General features: G+C 42.0%; 1 protein-coding gene across 6 annotated transcripts in view; it reads right to left on the bottom strand.

Moving 5' to 3' along the window:
• Positions 1–20194, bottom strand: part of rap1gap2a (RAP1 GTPase activating protein 2a) — a 116208-nt gene that overhangs the window by 12180 nt on the left and 83834 nt on the right. For 3 of the 6 annotated variants that reach the window (XM_055226129.1, XM_033977234.2, XM_055226128.1), the window contains 13 exons: positions 17007–17039; positions 15774–15806; positions 14877–15098; positions 14120–14223; positions 13150–13228; positions 13012–13065; positions 10611–10694; positions 10443–10543; positions 7018–7147; positions 6271–6426; positions 5816–5887; positions 3574–3660; positions 98–238 (listed from right to left, as the gene is read on the bottom strand). In XM_055226129.1, the coding sequence (XP_055082104.1) occupies positions 98–238; positions 3574–3660; positions 5816–5887; positions 6271–6426; positions 7018–7147; positions 10443–10543; positions 10611–10694; positions 13012–13065; positions 13150–13228; positions 14120–14223; positions 14877–15098; positions 15774–15806; positions 17007–17039 (1296 nt within the window). The remainder of the gene's footprint in view (positions 1–97; positions 239–3573; positions 3661–5815; positions 5888–6270; positions 6427–7017; positions 7148–10442; positions 10544–10610; positions 10695–13011; positions 13066–13149; positions 13229–14119; positions 14224–14876; positions 15099–15773; positions 15807–17006; positions 17040–20194) is intronic. The other 3 variants (XM_033977235.2, XM_055226131.1, XM_055226130.1) reach the window with 1 other exon arrangement.

The following is a 20194-nucleotide window of genomic DNA, read 5'->3' as shown; positions in this document are numbered from 1 at the left end:
GAGTTAACACACTTTAGATTCACCTTAAACGACTCGAGCATTAACACACTTTAGATTCACCTTAAACGACTCGAGCGTTAACACACTTTAGATTCACCTTAAACGACTCGAGCAGCCCGCCGTGGCCCCCGTTCTCCAGTTTGTCGTCGTCTCCTCCTTGTCCCAGGCCCAGGATGGTCTGACTCTGACGGTGCAGCTCATCGTGGAGGTTATCGAGGAGCGCCGCCCGCGTCCGACCCTGACACCACACGTTTAACACACACATTTAACACACACATTTAAGACACACATTTAACACACACATTTAAGACACACGTTTAACACACACATTTAAGACACACATTTAACACACACATTTAAGACACACGTTTAACACACACATTTAACACACACAATTAAGACACACGTTTAACACACACATTTAACACACACATTTAAGACACACGTTTAACACACACATTTAATATACATTTACCACAGGCTTTCACTCAGAGCAACACTGTCATGTGTGAGAGTCACTGTAGTGTGTGTCAGAGTGTCACTGTAGTGTGTGAGAGTGACACTGTAGTGTGTAAGAGTGACACTGTAGTGTGTGTGAGAGTGTCACTGTAGTGTGTAAGAGTGACACATCTTCTGTAGTGTGTGAGAGTGTCACTGTAGTGTGTGAGAGTGACACTGTAGTGTGTGAGAGTGACACTGTAGTGTGTGAGAGTGTCACTGTAGTGTGTGAGAGTGACACTGTAGTGTGTAAGAGTGACACTGTCGTGTGTGAGAGTGTCACTGTAGTGTGTAAGAGTGACACATCTTCTGTAGTGTGTGAGAGTGACACTGTAGTGTGTGAGAGTGTCACTGTAGTGTGTGAGAGTGACACATCTTCTGTAGTGTGTGAGAGTGACACATCTTCTGTAGTGTGTGAGAGTGACACTGTAGTGTGAGAGTCACTGTAGTGTGTAAGAGTGTCACTGTAGTGTGTGAGAGTGACACATCTTCTGTAGTGTGTGAGAGTGACACTGTAGTGTGTGAGAGTGACACTGTAGTGTGTGAGTGTCACTGTAGTGTGTGTGAGAGTGTCACTGTAGTGTGTAAGAGTGTCACTGTAGTGTGTAAGAGTGACACATCTTCTGTAGTGTGTGAGAGTCACTGTAGTGTGTGAGAGTCACTGTAGTGTGTGAGTGACACATCTTCTGTAGTGTGTGAGAGTGACACTGTAGTGTGTGAGAGTGACACTGTAGTGTGTGAGAGTGACACATCTTCTGTAGTGTGTGAGAGTGTCACTGTAGTGTGTGAGAGTGACACATCTTCTGTAGTGTGTGAGAGTGTCACTGTAGTGTGTGAGAGTGACACTGTAGTGTGTAAGAGTGTCACTGTAGTGTGTGTGAGAGTGTCACTGTAGTGTGTAAGAGTGTCACTGTAGTGTGTAAGAGTGACACATCTTCTGTAGTGTGTGAGAGTCACTGTAGTGTGTGAGAGTCACTGTAGTGTGTGAGTGACACATCTTCTGTAGTGTGTGAGAGTGACACTGTAGTGTGTGAGAGTGACACTGTAGTGTGTGAGAGTGACACATCTTCTGTAGTGTGTGAGAGTGTCACTGTAGTGTGTGAGAGTGACACATCTTCTGTAGTGTGTGAGAGTGTCACTGTAGTGTGTGAGAGTGACACTGTAGTGTGTAAGAGTGTCACTGTAGTGTGTGAGAGTGACACATCTTCTGTAGTGTGTGAGAGTGACACTGTAGTGTGTGAGAGTGACACTGTAGTGTGTGAGTGTCACTGTAGTGTGTGTGAGAGTGTCACTGTAGTGTGTAAGAGTGTCACTGTAGTGTGTAAGAGTGACACATCTTCTGTAGTGTGTGAGAGTCACTGTAGTGTGTGAGAGTCACTGTAGTGTGTGAGTGACACATCTTCTGTAGTGTGTGAGAGTGACACTGTAGTGTGTGAGAGTGACACTGTAGTGTGTGAGAGTGACACATCTTCTGTAGTGTGTGAGAGTGTCACTGTAGTGTGTGAGAGTGACACATCTTCTGTAGTGTGTGAGAGTGTCACTGTAGTGTGTGAGAGTGACACTGTAGTGTGTAAGAGTGACACTGTAGTGTGTGTGAGAGTGTCACTGTAGTGTGTAAGAGTGACACATCTTCTGTAGTGTGTGAGAGTGTCACTGTAGTGTGTGAGAGTGACACTGTAGTGTGTGAGAGTGTCACTGTAGTGTGTGAGAGTGTCACTGTAGTGTGTGAGAGTGACACTGTAGTGTGTGAGAGTGTCACTGTAGTGTGTGAGAGTGACACTGTAGTGTGTGTCAGAGTGTCACTGTAGTGTGTGTGAGAGTGTCACTGTCGTGTGTGAGAGTGTCACTGTAGTGTGTAAGAGTGACACATCTTCTGTAGTGTGTGAGAGTGACACTGTAGTGTGTGAGTGTGTCACTGTAGTGTGTGAGAGTGACACATCTTCTGTAGTGTGTGAGAGTGACACATCTTCTGTAGTGTGTGAGAGTGACACTGTAGTGTGTAAGAGTGTCACTGTAGTGTGTGAGAGTGACACATCTTCTGTAGTGTGTGAGAGTGACACTGTAGTGTGTGAGAGTGACACTGTAGTGTGTGTCAGAGTGTCACTGTAGTGTGTGAGTGTCACTGTAGTGTGTGTGAGAGTGTCACTGTAGTGTGTAAGAGTGTCACTGTAGTGTGTAAGAGTGACACATCTTCTGTAGTGTGTGAGAGTCACTGTAGTGTGTGAGAGTCACTGTAGTGTGTGAGAGTGACACATCTTCTGTAGTGTGTGAGAGTGTCACTGTAGTGTGTCAGAGTGTCACTGTAGTGTGTGAGAGTGACACTGTAGTGTGTGAGAGTGTCACTGTAGTGTGTCAGAGTGTCACTGTAGTGTGTAAGAGTGACACATCTTCTGTAGTGTGTGAGAGTGACACTGTAGTGTGTGAGAGTGTCACTGTAGTGTGTGAGTGACACATCTTCTGTAGTGTGTGAGAGTGTCACTGTAGTGTGTGAGAGTGACACTGTAGTGTGTGAGAGTGACACATCTTCTGTAGTGTGTGAGAGTGACACATCTTCTGTAGTGTGTGAGAGTGACACATCTTCTGTAGTGTGTGAGAGTGTCACTGTAGTGTGTGAGAGTGACACATCTTCTGTAGTGTGTGAGAGTGACACATCTTCTGTAGTGTGTGAGAGTGACACTGTAGTGTGAGAGTCACTGTAGTGTGTAAGAGTGTCACTGTAGTGTGTGAGAGTGACACATCTTCTGTAGTGTGTGAGAGTGACACTGTAGTGTGTGAGAGTGACACTGTAGTGTGTGTCAGAGTGTCACTGTAGTGTGTGAGTGTCACTGTAGTGTGTGTGAGAGTGTCACTGTAGTGTGTAAGAGTGTCACTGTAGTGTGTAAGAGTGACACATCTTCTGTAGTGTGTGAGAGTCACTGTAGTGTGTGAGAGTCACTGTAGTGTGTGAGAGTGACACATCTTCTGTAGTGTGTGAGAGTGTCACTGTAGTGTGTCAGAGTGTCACTGTAGTGTGAGAGAGTGACACATCTTCTGTAGTGTGAGAGTGTCGCGTGTCAGAGTGTGTTTGTGCATCACCTCCAGTTTTGCAAATTTGTCAGATTTGTAGCAGGCGTTTTCAGCATTGATCAGCTTGGTCAGTAAAAACTCTCTGAACTCTGGACCCTGGAAGAGAGAGAGGAGAGAGAGGGAGAAAGAGAACAGAGAGAACAGAGAGAACAGGAGAGAAGAGGAGAGAAGAGGAGAGAGAGAGAGAGAAGAGAGTTATTGAGACATACTGAGAGAGAGGGGGTGTTGTGTTTGATCAAGAGAAACAGAGAGGGCAAAGAGAGAGATAAAAAGAGAGAGAGATAGTGCAGTTTAAGAGAGAGAGTGATGGGGAGGAGAAAGAGAGAGAGAGTGTATGATAAACAGCAGAGGGGTGGAGGGGGGGGGGGGGGGGTGACCTTCATCAGACTCACAGATTAGAGCCATGAGCCGCACTCTACAAACAAACACACTGTTTATCTATGACACTAAGCTCAAGAGCCACGGGCCTGCACCACCCTCTGCACCACCCTCTGCACCACCCTGAACACCACCCTCTGCACCACACAGAGCACCACCCTCTGCACCACCCTGAACACCACCCTCTGCACCACCCTGAACACAGAGCACCACCCTGAACACAGAGCACCACCCTCTGCACCACCCTGAACACAGAGCACCACCCTCTGCACCACACTGAACAAAGAGCACCACCCTCTGCACCACTCTGAACACAGAGCACCACCCTCTGCACCACACTGAACACCACCCTCTGCACCACCCTGAACACCACCCTCTGCACCACCCTGAACACCACCCTCTGCACCACACTGAACACAGAGCACCACCCTGAACACAGAGCACCACCCTCTGCACCACCCTGAACACAGAGCACCACCTTCTGCACCACACAGAGCACCACCCTCTGCACCACCCTGAACACAGAGCACCACCCTCTGCACCACCCTGAACACAGAGCACCACCCTCTGCACCACTCTGAACACAGAGCACCACCCTCTGCACCACCCTGAACACAGAGCACCACCCTCTGCACCACCCTGAACACAGAGCACCACCCTCTGCACCGTCTCAAACCCTCACAGAGGCTTTACTTTAAAGAGCAGGTTTAAAATGGAGCTTTCTGCCTGTTCCATCATAAAAATATGTCTGAAGTTTTGTTTGTCCTTCATGTTTGAATCATTTAGTGATCTGTCCCAGGCCTTATTCAAACCCCCCTTAAGGCTGAATGATCCTGTCCAAAACTGTCCACAAATAAACATTTTAATAATTGTTTTTAGTGAATACAGGATTTTCAGAACAATAAAAGGTGGAGATGTAAATATATTTTTATATATATATATATATATATTTATATATTTTTTTATATATATATATATTTTTATATATATATATATATATATATATATATATATATATATATATATATATATATATATATTTATATATTTTTTTATATATATATATATTTTTATATATATATATATATATATATATATATATATATATATATATCTCCACGTTCTGTGCAACACGTCAAACATAACGCAGCATCTCAGACCAAGTTTAATTAAAGTAAAGTGCATTTTCAGCTGCAGGTTCAAAATCAAATTAAAAAAAAAAAAAAACACAGATACTTCTGACCATCAAACTAGTTCAAACATCTGATTTACAGATGTAGGAACAGAAACACATTTGAACATTTCTGTCGTCACAAACTCGATTCTTTTGGTCGATTCACGTGTCTCTTTGTCTCTGCCTCAAAAAAAATCTATTGTTTTGTTCTTTTCTTTTTTCCTCTAAACTTAAATGCCTCTCAGAGTAATTCCAGTTTGCATATTCATGTCTCTGTGGAGCAGCCCCTGAGGAATAAACACTGCAGTGATGTTATCTGTGTCTGAAGGGGCTGAGGGAGGTGTCTGGGGAGGGGGAAGTCAGGGCACGATGTCTTTCCACAAGAGATAAAATAAAGTCTGTGTAGGATAATGTGACTTTTCAGAACGTGTTTAATTTAGATAAGAGTAAAATAACTGTTGTTAATCCATAAGTGTCATGTGATGAAAAGGCCGTTGTCATGGCAATTAACCATTTAAAATACTGAACACAGGGTTTGAGGTTTGTTCGGTTGTTTTAATAAATATATCTTGAAAATGACCAGGTTCATTTTTGAGATGCTTAGTCTGGATATTCTTGTGAAAAACATTCGAACAGATTTGTGCTTCTTCGTTTATAACATTATATAATATTTTTACAGATTTCACATTTAAACGTTACCTTCTTGAAAACAGCGGGGTTCGGGAGCGGCGGTCCAAACGGCGGCACGTCTTCTCTCGCCGTGACAGACACCTGGAAAAATCAAAGAAATAATAAAACAAACCCCACTGTGTTTGTTTTTAAAAATAACGTCAGACATGAAACGATGTTCATGTTGTTTTTATTACTCCACAAACTTAAAGGTGCATTATGTCACTTTTCAGATGGAGGGTTCATGTTTGACTAGAATGTTTCAAACTTTGGCATTAAACATCGACATCACCATGGAAACATTAAGGTCCTCATTAAGTTCAGATCTGTGGAGAGGCTGCCCTGCAGATAGTGAGACTTGTAGGTGGAGTACCTTGTAGGTGGTGTACTGTGTAGGTGGAGTACCTTGTAGGTGGAGTACCTTGTAGGCGTAGTACCTTGTAGGTGGTGTACCGTGTAGGTGGAGTACCTTGTAGGTGGAGTACCTTGTAGGTGGTGTCCTCGGTGCAGGGGTTCTCGGCCTGCACCAGCACGTAGGAGTGGAGGAAGTTGGAGGCGATCATGTCCGGTACAAAAGGCGTAGGCTCCTCTTGGAAAACTGCAGCCACGATGTCGTTCCCGATGTGTCGCTTTCTCTGCAGCTGGAAAAAAACATTTATTTATTTATTTATTTACTTATTTATTTATTTATTTATTTACATGGGCAGAGCCACATGAATCTATTTTTAATCTATTTTCCTTTTTAATTTACTGAATATAAACCATTTAAGTTTGATTTTATGATCATTGGGTGAAAACTGAGCATCTTTGATAGGTTTGAGTAAATGTAGAGCAGCGGAGCGTCTATAGGGGGCGCTCTGGGTCTGCAGGGGTCAGGTATTATCTGAGGAACATCAGTGAACTTCTGTGATATTCAGGTAAAACCGAAGTGGATATGAACACGCATCAGTTTGACCATCGATTAAAGGTTTGGTTTGTGATGTTTCTTCATGAGCTCGTGGCCTCGTCCTGTTGCAGTTCTTGTTTTAGTATCGATCAGTACCTGATTGTAAATACTTTGTCCTGTTCCAGGTCTTGTTTTAGTATCGATCAGTACCTGATTGTAAATACTTTGTCCTGTTCCAGGTCTTGTTTTAGTATCGATCAGTACCTGATTGTAAATACTTTGTCCTGTTCCAGGTCTTGTTTTAGTATCGATCAGTACCTGATTGTAAATACTTTGGAGGACCCACCTGCTGCACGTCTCCCTCGGTGAAGGGCAGTTTGGTGGAGACGTGAAACATGATCTCTCTCTGTCTGAACACGGTGTAGATCGACTCTGATCCAGTTTGACCATGAGACACGTCCAGACCCCCACGAAACCTGCAACACCAGGAAATACTAATGAATACTGATACTGAGAGTACTTTATGTACTTTATGACACGTCCAGACCCCACGAAACCTGCAACACCAGGAAATACTAATGAATACTGATACTCAGAGTACTTTATGTACTTTGACACGTCCAGACCCCCACGAAACCTGCAACACCAGGAAATACTACTGAATACTGATACTCAGAGTACTTTATGTACTTTATGACACGTCCAGACCCCACGAAACCTGCAACACCAGGACGGTCAGCTCCTCCCCCAACACGTACAGAAATATACTAATGAGTACTGATACTGAGAGTACAAATATACTAATGAGTACTGATACTGACAGTACAAATATACTAATGAGTACTGATACTGAGTGTACAAATATACTAATGAGTACTGATACTGAGAGTACAAATATACTAATGAGTACTGATACTGAGAGTACAAATATACTAATGAGTACTGATACTGAGAGTACAAATATACTAATGAGTACTGATACTGAGTGTACAAATATACTAATGAGTACTGATACTGAGAGTACAAATATACTAATGAGTACTGATACTGAGAGTACAAATATACTAATGAGTACTGATACTGAGAGTACAAATATACTAATGAGTACTGATACTGAGAGTACAAATATACTAATGAGTACTGAGAGTACAAATATACTAATGAGTACTGATACTGAGAGTACTTTATGTCACGGGGACAATAATCGTACTTGTTAAAAGTCACATTTATGTATAAAGTGTTTTACACCAGGAACAACACACACACCGCTCTACCAACTGAGCCACCGCCGCCCCCAAAAAGGACATTATGCACATTTAAATATCTTTTCTCCGTGTTTTCTGAATCCACAGGGCTCAAAATGTTGTTCCAGATTCATGTTTTCATCTTCATCAGATCCATCACTCGTCTTCAATAATAATAATCTAATTTGAACATCAGATTTCAAGCAGCTGTTGATGTCGATTAAGTCAGACTTAATCATTTATTTTACAAAACACTGACTCTGACTTTATCCTTAAACTTTATCCTTAAACTTTATCCTTAAACTTTATCCTTAAACTTTATCCTTAAACTTTATCCTTAAACTTTATCCTTAAAGTTTATCCTTAAAGTTTATCCTTAAACTTTATCCTTAAACTTTATCCTTAAACTTTCTCTTTAAACTTTCTCTTTAAACTTTCTCTTGTACTGCATGTGAATCCAGACTGTGCAGTGAACATGTTGAATGTCGATGCTGAGCGCTGAGCACACTGAGCCGCAGATGACTCACTTCAGACGTGTTCAATCAGAGCTGATAAAACAGACGAGAAACTCCACGGGTCAAAGTCTGATCTGACAACGACAGAACGGCTCCAAAAAAGAAAATGTAATCGTACTTTTGTGTCAATTTCACTTAAATGAATCCGTCAGATTTTCACATTTACATAAATATTTTTACACTGGATTTATTTGTCAAAGCCACAGACACTTCAGACAAAACAGACATGAAGGTTTTTGGTTTTTTATGTTTCATTTTATTTCATTTATAATTATGCCTCTTTACTCTGAGCGGCTCGCATCTCCACAAACCTGACTTTAATTTGGCCTGGAGGAGGGTCTCTTTCTGTTGTTTCCATGGAAACATTGTTCCTTTGGCTGTAATATTCCACAGTATGACATGAAACTATGTATCTCCACGGAGAATGTTCTGAAATATGTTTTAAACTTTCTCTTTCAGACTCACAGGTGATGAGACAAAAAGTTACATATTGAACCTTTAAGATCAGAAAAAACAACATCTCTTTGGTCTTAAACTGATAAAAATGTATTTAGAAAAGAAATATATGTCAAGTTGGATCGACTCAAAGTAAAATGTTCTTAATGTCATTTTGATTTGGTCAGATCTTATTTTTGTAGAGTAACGTTTTATTCTAATAGTCAGTGTAATGTCGGGATGTTGTTTTATTCTAATAGAGTCAGTGTAATGTCGGGATGTTGTTTTATTCTAATAGTCAGTGTAATGTCGGGATGTTGTTTTATTCTAATGGTCAGTGTAATGTCGGGATGTTGTTTTATTCTAATAGTCAGTGTAATGTCGGGATGTTGTTTTATTCTAATAGAGTCAGTGTAATGTCGGGATGTTGTTTTATTCTAATAGAGTCAGTGTAATGTCGGGATGTTGTTTTATTCTAATAGAGTCAGTGTAATGTCGGGATGTTGTTTTATTCTAATAGAGTCAGTGTAATGTCGGGATGTTGTTTTATTCTAATAGAGTCAGTGTAATGTCGGGATGTTGTTTTATTCTAATAGTCAGTGTAATGTCAGGATGTTGTTTTATTCTAATAGTCAGTGTAATGTCGGGATGTTGTTTTATTCTAATAGAGTCAGTGTAATGTTGGGATGTTGTTTTATTCTAATAGAGTCAGTGTAATGTCGGGATGTTGTTTTATTCTAATAGTCAGTGTAATGTCGGGATGTTGTTTTATTCTAATAGTCAGTGTAATGTCAGGATGTTGTTTTATTCTAATAGAGTCAGTGTAATGTCGGGATGTTGTTTTATTCTAATAGTCAGTGTAATGTCGGGATGTTGTTTTATTCTAATAGTCAGTGTAATGTCAGGATGTTGTTTTATTCTAATAGAGTCAGTGTAATGTCGGGATGTTGTTTTATTCTAATAGTCAGTGTAATGTCAGGATGTTGTTTTATTCTAATAGAGTCAGTGTAATGTCGGGATGTTGTTTTATTCTAATAGTCAGTGTAATGTCGGGATGTTGTTTTATTCTAATAGTCAGTGTAATGTCAGGATGTTGTTTTATTCTAATAGAGTCAGTGTAATGTCGGGATGTTGTTTTATTCTAGTAGAGTCAGTGTAATGTCGGGATGTTGTTTTATTCTAATAGTCAGTGTAATGTCGGGATGTTGTTTTATTCTAATAGAGTCAGTGTAATGTCGGGATGTTGTTTTATTCTAATAGTCAGTGTAATGTCGGGATGTTGTTTTATTCTAATAGAGTCAGTGTAATGTCGGGATGTTGTTTTATTCTAATAGTCAGTGTAATGTCGGGATGTTGTTTTATTCTAGTAGAGTCAGTGTAATGTCAGGATGTTGTTTTATTCTAATAGTCAGTGTAATGTCGGGATGTTGTTTTATTCTAATAGTCAGTGTAATGTCGGGATGTTGTTTTATTCTAATAGTCAGTGTAATGTCGGGATGTTGTTTTATTCTAATAGTCAGTGTAATGTCGGGATGTTGTTTTATTCTAATAGAGTCAGTGTAAATTTGAGACTTTACCCTTTAAAATCCTGCAGTTCGATGTTTTCTCCGAGGACGCTCAGAAACTCCTTAAACGCTGGGGTTTCTTCGTTGTTTCCAAACAGCTCTTCTTCTGAGGTCTAAAAACAGAACAAACAGGATCAGATCAGGCCGGAGTTTAACGTCAGAACAGCGGCGCTCACCCACCTGCCCAAACTTCTGATAAATGACCCCGAATTTGAAGGTGTTGTTGACCTCGTGCTCGTCGTAGGCCACGATCAACTGAGAGCCCTGGACAAAGACACGGACGTGAAGGACATGTAGAAGGTCACCAGAGTTTGGTGCAGAGGGTTTTAACGATGATTCCACTGCACGTCTAGTATTTTCTGACACTTTAGTCCTGTACTAATCCTGTGCTCCTGTGTCAGACCTGGTTTAGGCCGAGTTTACACAGAAGAGTTGGGTTTAGATCTGGTGGAGCTCGGAAACTCAAATCTGTTCAAGACGTGCTGAGAATGTGTTTATAAAGTACATTTATCACTTTGGGGGTCACGTGTTGATTTACTGCATCAATAAAGACACAAAGACGATGGAATATGACGAGATTTTGAAAAACTGACCGTTTGAACTTGTCATGTTGAGTTACAAATGTGAGACGACGCAATAACTTCAGATTAATTTATATTATTTTAAAACATAGGACAGACATAGGATTAGCCCATTATAATATCTGTCCAAACAAGTATCACAATATCGATACAATACCGATACAGTGTTAAAGTGAACAGGAAAAGAATCACACCTGGATTATAGCTGGATTATACCCGGGTTATATCTGGATTATACCTGGGTTATATCTGGATCTTTCCTGGATTATACCTGGATTATATCTGGATTATACCTGGATTATACCTGGATTATATCTGGATTATACCTGGATTATACCTGGATCTTTCCTGGATTATACCTGGACGTCTGAGTGTTTTAATCTCTGCTCATTCGATTCCTCCGTCAGTATCGATTCGTCAGTATTTGTACAGATCTCATAATGATTACATGACTTGTCCAAATAGAATTATAAATGTTCCTAAAATGGTTCTGTGCACACGTCGTGTTTCCTTGTGTCTGTTTTCGTCCAGCTCCATCTTTCCATTATCACCGGAGGCTTTGGGGCCGTGTTATGTAAGACACACTGTCACTGCCTCTGGTGACGGCAGATCGAGCCTCGTGGAGACGGCGCCGCAGATGGCTCGCCCCTTTTCTCTCCTCGGGCTAAAAACGCTGAAGTCCCACCACAGAGACAGAACCCGACAGTTCACTTTCAGACAATTGTCTCCATTTTGTGTCATTACGTGCGGCTGATAAACGCTCGGAGACGTGTTGACAGACGCCGGAAAAGACAGCAGACTTTGGGTAAGATGTAGGAGACGGCCCAGTGGTTTGGAGAGCGACTGGCGAATGCGGCGAGAGAGAGATCGCTGGAAACGTGAAGTCAAAACATGTCACATCTGTTTTATTCTACAAAGTAAAAACGTGGCACTTTCCTGCTCTGAAATTTATAGTTGAAAACCTGTCAAGGAAAAAGTGTCTGGTTCTTTTGTGTTTTTACTTTTGGGACGAGTTTAACAAATCACCTCTGAACATGTGAAGTTTTTATCTTTGGATCCGTCACTTCTGCATCAAACTGGTTCAACTGTACAATGTGACTGGAGTAAAACAATATTTAGACTGTAGTTTTAATGCTGTGTTTTTTAAAGCTGCACTGTGGAACTTTTCTGGAGGAAGGGCTTGTCTTCTTGTCGTCTTTGCATTGACTCTAAAGTTCCACAGTCTGACATTAAACGTGCATATTTCTTTTCCCCAATTTCATGTGTTTTTATCGCTCAAAAATACCTCAAAAAATGTATTATGGCGAGTGTGGTCGCCTCTCCACAGATCTGACTTGTGACCTGGCGGCATCTTCCCAGGGGAACAATAACATTTCCTGGACCCTGTACCAGTAAAGTTCCATAGTGCTGCTTTAAAAACGAGCCGTGCACATATTTTTTTACCTTTGCCTTTTTCCTCCAAACGAACATTTGACAAACGTTTAAATCCAAATGTGACCTTCACTTTTTGTTCAGCTTTAATTACATTTTTTGGAAACAGTGGAGCATTTTTCATTTTTTTGCACAGGTTTTTATGTGTTTTTTCTAATTATCACTTGTTTGTTGAGCGTTCAGGGCAAACACACAGAGTACAGGTGAGGTCTGTGGAGCGGGCCGCCTCTAGAACGTTCAGTTTATACAAAAGGACGTCCTGTTTGTGAGTGTAACCCCGGGGTTATTGTGCGTTTTAGACACAATAGTTTGGTCTTTGTTCACATTATCGTTGCTGCGTCACATTTACAGATTCACCTCCACATTTGAGCAGAGAAACATCTTCAGTCCGACAGATTATTGTGCAGATTTTACATTTAGTTTTTACTCCACGTGTGTCAAATCTGCTGTGTCCAACCAGGAAGTACATTTAAAAAATGACAATGAAAGAAAATGTGATATAAGTGTTAAGTTTGTTTGAGTTTTATAAAGTGAGGAGCCGTCTCTGTCGCTTAAACGTGTTCACTCACCTTTGGATACAAGACGGGGTTGAACTTCAGCCCCGTCGCGTCGTCACAAAACAGCTAAAAAAAACAGATATAGTTTGAGACAGGATTATGTTGAGCCGCTCTCTGCAGTCGCACAAACATCCAGGGTTTTGTTCTGACCTTTGCGACCTGAGGGACACTGGGCAGCTGGTTGATTCCTGCTAATGAGATTCTGTCGTGAATCGTTTTGGTCCTCGATCTGCAACGAGACAGAAAGAGACGCTCCGGGTCAAACCAGGCGCAGTTTGGAAACTTTTAAAGAGTTTGTCTGAAAATGAACAAGACGATACGACAATCTGTCTTCCTCTTCCTCACATCTTTACAGAGAAAGTTTAGAGACTTTTCTTTAGTTTTTCCTGTCTAATGTTGCTAAATACAATCACATACGTCAAATCGTCTCACTGAACGTCTTTGGAACGTCTCATATTTGTCCAAGTGCGGAACAGACACAAACTGACCCCCAGCTAGCAATTTGGTTTAAGCGACTGCAGCCAAATGATGCACATGAGCTTTTATTCACGAGGTTCTGCCCTGATCTGCAGGACTGTGTGAGGAGAGGACCTTTCCACGCTCAAAACTCACTCACTCATTTGATTTGTTAACTGATGGAAACTGTCCTGGTTTTTCATAAATCTGAAGCTCAAAGATGATGAAAGTGTGAAAAGGTCACCTCAGAAGAACCTCAGAGGAACCTCAGAGGAACCCCAGAGGAACCTCAGAGGAACCTCAGAAGAACCTCAGAGGAACCCCAGAGGAACCTCAGAGGAACATCTATGTTCAGAGTGTGTGTGTGTTCGGGGTGTGTGTGTGTTACCAGAGGGTGTATGTGTGTTCGGGGTGTGTGTGTGTTCAGTGTGTGTGTGTTATCAGAGTGTGTGTGTGTCACACAGTTCATGTTTTAAATTATGTGTTTGCTTTGGGTTTATTTACAAAATAAAATGAGGAAGAGAAATGAAAATGAAGTCAAATGGATGTTTCCAAACATAAAAGTGACAGATGAAAATGAGCTCGTCGTTTCGTCTGTGACGTCGTCGTTTGACGCCTGTGGCTTTTCTCTGATGAACGATCACGTCCAGGTGAGTTTTCAAACCTGAGAATGATGCGTAGAAACTCGTGTCCGTCGGCGTCCTCGTGCTTCAGGGACATGATGAGGTTCCCGATGCTGCTGCCCGTGCAGTAGAAGTTCATGTGCTCCTGAAAAAACACAAAGGTCCACACTTTTTTAAAACGACCATCAGCAAAAAAACAACAAACGCCTCAAAAGAATAAACGTTTTCTCCTCGTCAAGAGCAGGTTTTATATTCAGTGACTGTGACTCGTCACCGTCTTCAAGCAATACAGTTTAAACCGACAGGTCCCAGCAGAAAAAAAAGAATAAAAAGAATAAAAAGCAGCAGACGTCACACAATAAACGATAAAAAACGATTTATAAAACTACACCAGAAAAGGTCCCACTTTTTATTTACTTTTGACTATGGACAAATAAAGATGCACTGTGTCACTTTTCTGGTGGAGGTTACACAACATGCTCGTCTCAGAGATGTTAGAGCGTTGCCTGAAATGTTCCACAGTCTGGCATTACACTTATGTAGATATTATCTCACTGCACAGATGTTTTAGTGCTTAGGAAAAGTGGGTCGCCTCTCCATAGAAGTGACCTGTAACTTGCACCGTCTTGTCTCCATGGAGATAGCTAAGTTTAGTGTAATATTTGAGGCAAAGTGATAACGTCTCCATGGAAACAGGCGAGTTAGAGACAAGAGTCCATCATTTTGATCACCCTGAACCTCGTGTGTCTAAACGTCGAGAGAAAATCTACAGAGGCGTTTTCTTTAAGTTTGAAGTACCTTTCCCAGGAAGTGTTTGCGATACGCTCGGGCCGTGCTGTTACACTCCAGTCTGTAGGTGCTGCCCCCTCCTGGACTCATGCCGTCTCTGCTGTCCTCATCGTCACAGAAACTGGACTCTGAGGAGGACGGCGTCCCGGCCGGAGCCTCCGCGTCCTCGATCCAGTAACCCCCAAACTGTGGGAGGATGACCTGAGGATACGGGCCGCCCTTCTCCAGAACCTGCGCCATGACGGAGCAGAGGGAACAGGAAACAGAGGAGGAGGAGGAGGAGGAGGAGGAAGAAGTTTGTATTTTATTAAGTTTAAGTAAACCAGGCCTAAACCAAGTTTAATCATGAGATAAAGCGACACTAAAAGAATAAAACGAGTTAAAACGTCCTGTGTTTCACTAAACTGACTCTTGTAGCTTTAATCCATGTTCTAATGTTTCCTCCTCAAAAACAGACCTGGAGTTGTGTTTTGTTTCATTCACATGTTTGAGTCACTTTATTATTAGTCTGTTACATCTACAAAGATCAAAATGCTCTGCTCCACCTTGTGATGTCATCAAGTGGTAGTTTTCAAGTTAACTCCTCCTTTTACCTTTAGGACTGAAATGATCTAAATGATTCAAGTGAAGGTGGAGTTTAAAAACACAGTGGAGCACTTCCTGTATCACCACATGATGACATCACAAGGTGGAACAGAGTGTTTTTTCCTGTTTTTGAGAAGAACTCAGTGTAAATCTGCAGGTCTGTGAGTTAAAGACAGAACACGCCTAAAACTGGTCGTGAATGTCACTTTGAAACAAGGACTAAACCAAAAGAGATAAAAACGGACTCTGACAGAGAAAGACAAATACAAAATGAGACTTAAACCTCCAAAAAATGTAAAATAAGAGTTTTGTGGGACTCACGTCTTCGATCCTTGGATACGGGATGTAGTCGTCCTGAAACACAAAGGCCACGGTGAGAAAAGGACAGTTTAACATAAAGTGACATTCAGAAACACAAAAGGCCTCGCGGTCTTATTATTCCAAATGAACTCAATGAAAATGATGCAAGAGCCTGAAACGCCGTCACCAGGAGGGGGCGGGGCAAAGGGGCGGGGCCTCTGCCTTCAGGATGATGTCACTGCCTCAAAGACAATTTTGATTGGCCGTCCCCGGGGGTTTAAAAAGGCCGTTTGTGAGTCCGGGCGTGAAGTCGGCTCTGTGGAACTGTGACCTCTAAATCTGCAGAGGGAGGAGCAGCGCTAAACGGAACAGCCACACGAGCATTTTACAGAATAAGATCAGCGCTAAACGGAACAGCCACATTATCATTTTACAGAATAAGATCAGCGCAGGATCGATGCTCAGGGACTTTACTCACGTTTATGTCAAATTTTGATTATTGAAAATGTAAATCTGAAGAAACGCAGCTGTTTTTTTTTTGCTTTTGTTTTAAATAATCATACATAATGACATGATTTGAGACGGGAGTTTAAACGTGGACTTTATCTGCAGATTGGAGTCACAGATCAGAAAGAACTTTTACTTTTTAAAAAACGCATTGCATGTTCATGGATTTTACTTTATTATTTAAATAGTTGCTGAGCCACTGAGCCACCGGGCGACTGAGCCACTGGGCGACAGTGGCTCAGTGGCTCAGTGGTTAGAGTGGTGACCCCAAGGTCAGAGGATCGAAGGTCCTTAGGCAAGACACTTCACCCACATTGCCTAGTATGAAAGTGGTGTGTGTGTGTGTGTGTGTGTGGGGGGGGCAGCCTCACTTCCGTCAGTGTGAAATGAATGAATAATGAGTCTAGTGTGGAGCTTTGAGAGACTTTGACAAAGTGCAGTACAAGTGTAAGACATTATTATTATTATTATTTGTATTTATAGTAACTATATTTCTACTTTTTTATATTATTATTATTCAGTGTTTTATGTTGCACTTTATCACTGAACAAAGTTCTTAGTTTGTGAGTTGTGTCACTGACAATGGGAACAATTTGGATCCAAATGATTCAACATAAATACAAGTGAGAAATGTCTGAAAATATATTAAACATTTGGACACGAGCTGAAAAATCACAAAGCACAAAAATCACAAAAATCACAAAAATCACAAAAAGCCACGACAAAAACATTTAAATAAATAAAGACCTTCCACCGTTTGGGCTCCTCCGCCTTTGGGACCTGAGGCCGAGCGCAGCGTGAGGACAGAGGGTAAAACACTCAGTTTATGACACGGCAACATATTCAATTTACAATCTGTGTGGGAATGTTCCACAGTGTAACATTAATCACACGATGCATTCCCTCAGTTACAGGTGTTTGTCTCAGTAAACAGACCTGGAAAAAACTGATCTGAAGTTTAATGCCAGACTGTGGAACATGCAGGACAAAGCAGTGACATCTCCATGGAGATGAGCAGGTGGCAAAAGTTACGCAGTGCAGCTTTAAGTGAATTATGTCGTTTTTTCAGCTGGAACATGACGTAAAAGCCGTCGTCTGTTTCCAGTTTGTCTTTAAACACATTTGGAGCGTGGATCATGTTTGAGTCGCACGTGTTCTGTCTCTTTGTGGCGTTTTATCGAGTGGAGTCCAGGGACACGCTCCGTGTCTGCTGTGTGTTCTGTGCTCTGTGCGTGTTCATATGTAGATCAGGACACACGAGACACGCTGTAAATTGAGTCTCAGAGGAACAGAGGCTGGACACGATCAGGCTCCAGTGAAATGTATTTGTCCTGCTGCAGGTTTGAAATTGAATCCTTTTGCACATTTACTATCAGCTCTGGGACAGAAATCATGATAATAATGGACCAGTGTGATGCAGACGCTCGTCTGGTCCAGCAGGTTCGTTCCACTGGAGGAAACGCCGCAGAGAAAAGACCGGAACAATGAGGAGACGCAGAAAATAACAACAGCACAGCCCAGAGTGAGCGAAAAGACCCACAAACCCCCACCTACGAACGACAACGAGGAGTCTGCAACACAACAACACAATAAAACACAAAGACACAAGCAGGAATACAACCCCAACCTCTGGATTAGTTTAGTCTAGAGGTCCACAGAGGTCCACAGAGGTCTATAGAGGTCTACAGAGGTCTACAGAGGTCCACAGAGGTCCACAGAGGTCTATAGAGGTCTACAGAGGTATACGGAGGTCCACAGAGATCTACAGAGGTATACAGAGGTCCACAGAGGTCTACGGAGGTCCACAGAGGTCCACAGAGGTCTATAGAGGTCTACAGAGGTATACGGAGGTCCACAGAGATCTACAGAGGTATACAGAGGTCCACAGAGGTCTACGGAGGTCCACAGAGGTCTACGGAGGTCCACAGAGGTCTACGGAGGTCCACAGAGGTCCACAGAGGTATACGGAGGTCCACAGAGGTCCACAGAGGTCCACAGAGGTATACAGAGGTCCACAGAGGTATACGGAGGTCTACAGAGGTCCACAGAGGTATACAGAGGTCCACAGAGGTATACAGAGGTCCACAGAGGTATACAGAGGTCCATAGAGGTCCACAGGGGTATACAGAGGTCCACAGAGGTATACAGAGGTCCACAGAGGTCCACAGTTCTTCCTCACCTCATGAGAGCATCAGAACGATTCACCTCCATCACCACCAGTTTATAAACGTTGGACTAAAAACACACTTGTTCATTTCACTGACATCGATTGGTCCTGACGATAAAAACAGGGCTGAGGTTTGATAAAGTCGTGGTTTTGTTGAAGTTCTAGTCGTTGTTTACGTCTGCAGGACTCAGGACTTTCAGCTCAAACTCAAACTTACACTGCAGTTATTTCAGTTCAAACTGAGTCTGTGTCTGTTTCATATAAACTCTGGGTTTAACTCGTCTCTTTTCTCCTCGTCTCCATCTCATATTAAACTCCATAAATCTTTAAGTTTATTTGTTGCACTTTTCTGAGCTGCTAAAACACATTTATCTGCATCGTCAAACATGAACAGTCGTTACGTTTATAACTAATTCTTAAAGCTACAAGTGAAGGAAAATGCAAACATTAATCTTATTTTAAGTGTGAACTGGGCCGAGGGAATAAGAACAAGTAAATATCTTCCCCACAAACACAGATCAGTTTTTTATTTGATTATAGTTTCAGTGTGAATTTTCTGAGCAAAGACAATGATTTTAACCATCGTCATTTCACACAAACAAATGAAAAACTCTGCTTCAAACCACAGACTTTTACTGACAGAGGATCAGCTCTGGACTTTTGTTAAAAAGAACCAAACTGATCACAGACGACTGGAAAAGACTGAAAATTATACTTAAAAGTCACTAAATGAAGTTAAACTGTCCTCTGTGATTATATATAAACAAATGACTATTTGGAATTATTTTAAACCTCATGTAGAAACTTATCATTTCTGTCTAAACTTTTATACATTTCTTGTCTCATCGTTTTCTCAAAATATGATTCAGATGAAGTAGTTTTTATTTCACCTCCATCTCAACATTTTTCACATCTGTCTCTAAAATCTCCTCCATCCTGTTTTTTAAAATTCCCGTCGTGATTCAAGGTCCAAAGCTCCAGGGGGCGACAGAGGCACAAAGAGACGACTTTCTACAGGAGACAGAAAATCAATGTGTCCAGTTCAGCGATGGAGAAAAGCAGCGTCTCCTGAGTGTGACCACAGACCGGACACTGGGTCTGGACCTTCACTTATTAAATGACCCGTGTCTGTGTGTACCATGTGACGTGTGTCTGTGTGTACCATGTGACCGTGTCTGTGTGTACCATGTGACCGTGTCTGTGTGTACCATGTGACGTGTGTCTGTGTGTACCATGTGACTGTGTCTGTGTGTACCATGTGACTGTGTCTGTGTGTACCATGTGACAGTGTCTGTGTGTACCATGTGACCGTGTCTGTGTGTACCATGTGACGTGTGTCTGTGTGTACCATGTGACGTGTGTCTGTGTGTACCATGTGACTGTGTCTGTGTGTACCATGTGACTGTGTCTGTGTGTACCATGTGACAGTGTCTGTGTGTACCATGTGACCGTGTCTGTGTGTACCATGTGACAGTGTCTGTGTGTACCATGTGACCGTGTCTGTGTGTACCATGTGACCGTGTCTGTGTGTACCATGTGACCGTGTCTGTGTGTACCATGTGACCGTGTCTGTGTGTACCATGTGACCGTGTCTGTGTGTACCATGTGACAGTGTCTGTGTGTACCATGTGACAGTGTCTGTGTGTACCATGTGACCGTGTCTGTGTGTACCATGTGACTGTGTCTGTGTGTACCATGTGACAGTGTCTGTGTGTACCATGTGACTGTGTCTGTGTGTACCATGTGACCGTGTCTGTGTGTACCATGT

Source organism: Periophthalmus magnuspinnatus, chromosome 13 (assembly GCF_009829125.3).
Source record: "Periophthalmus magnuspinnatus isolate fPerMag1 chromosome 13, fPerMag1.2.pri, whole genome shotgun sequence".
NCBI classification, from domain to species: Eukaryota; Metazoa; Chordata; class Actinopteri; order Gobiiformes; family Gobiidae; genus Periophthalmus; species Periophthalmus magnuspinnatus.
The sequence above is the reverse complement of the archived record's forward strand: the minus strand, read 5'-3'. Positions and strand labels throughout refer to the sequence as shown.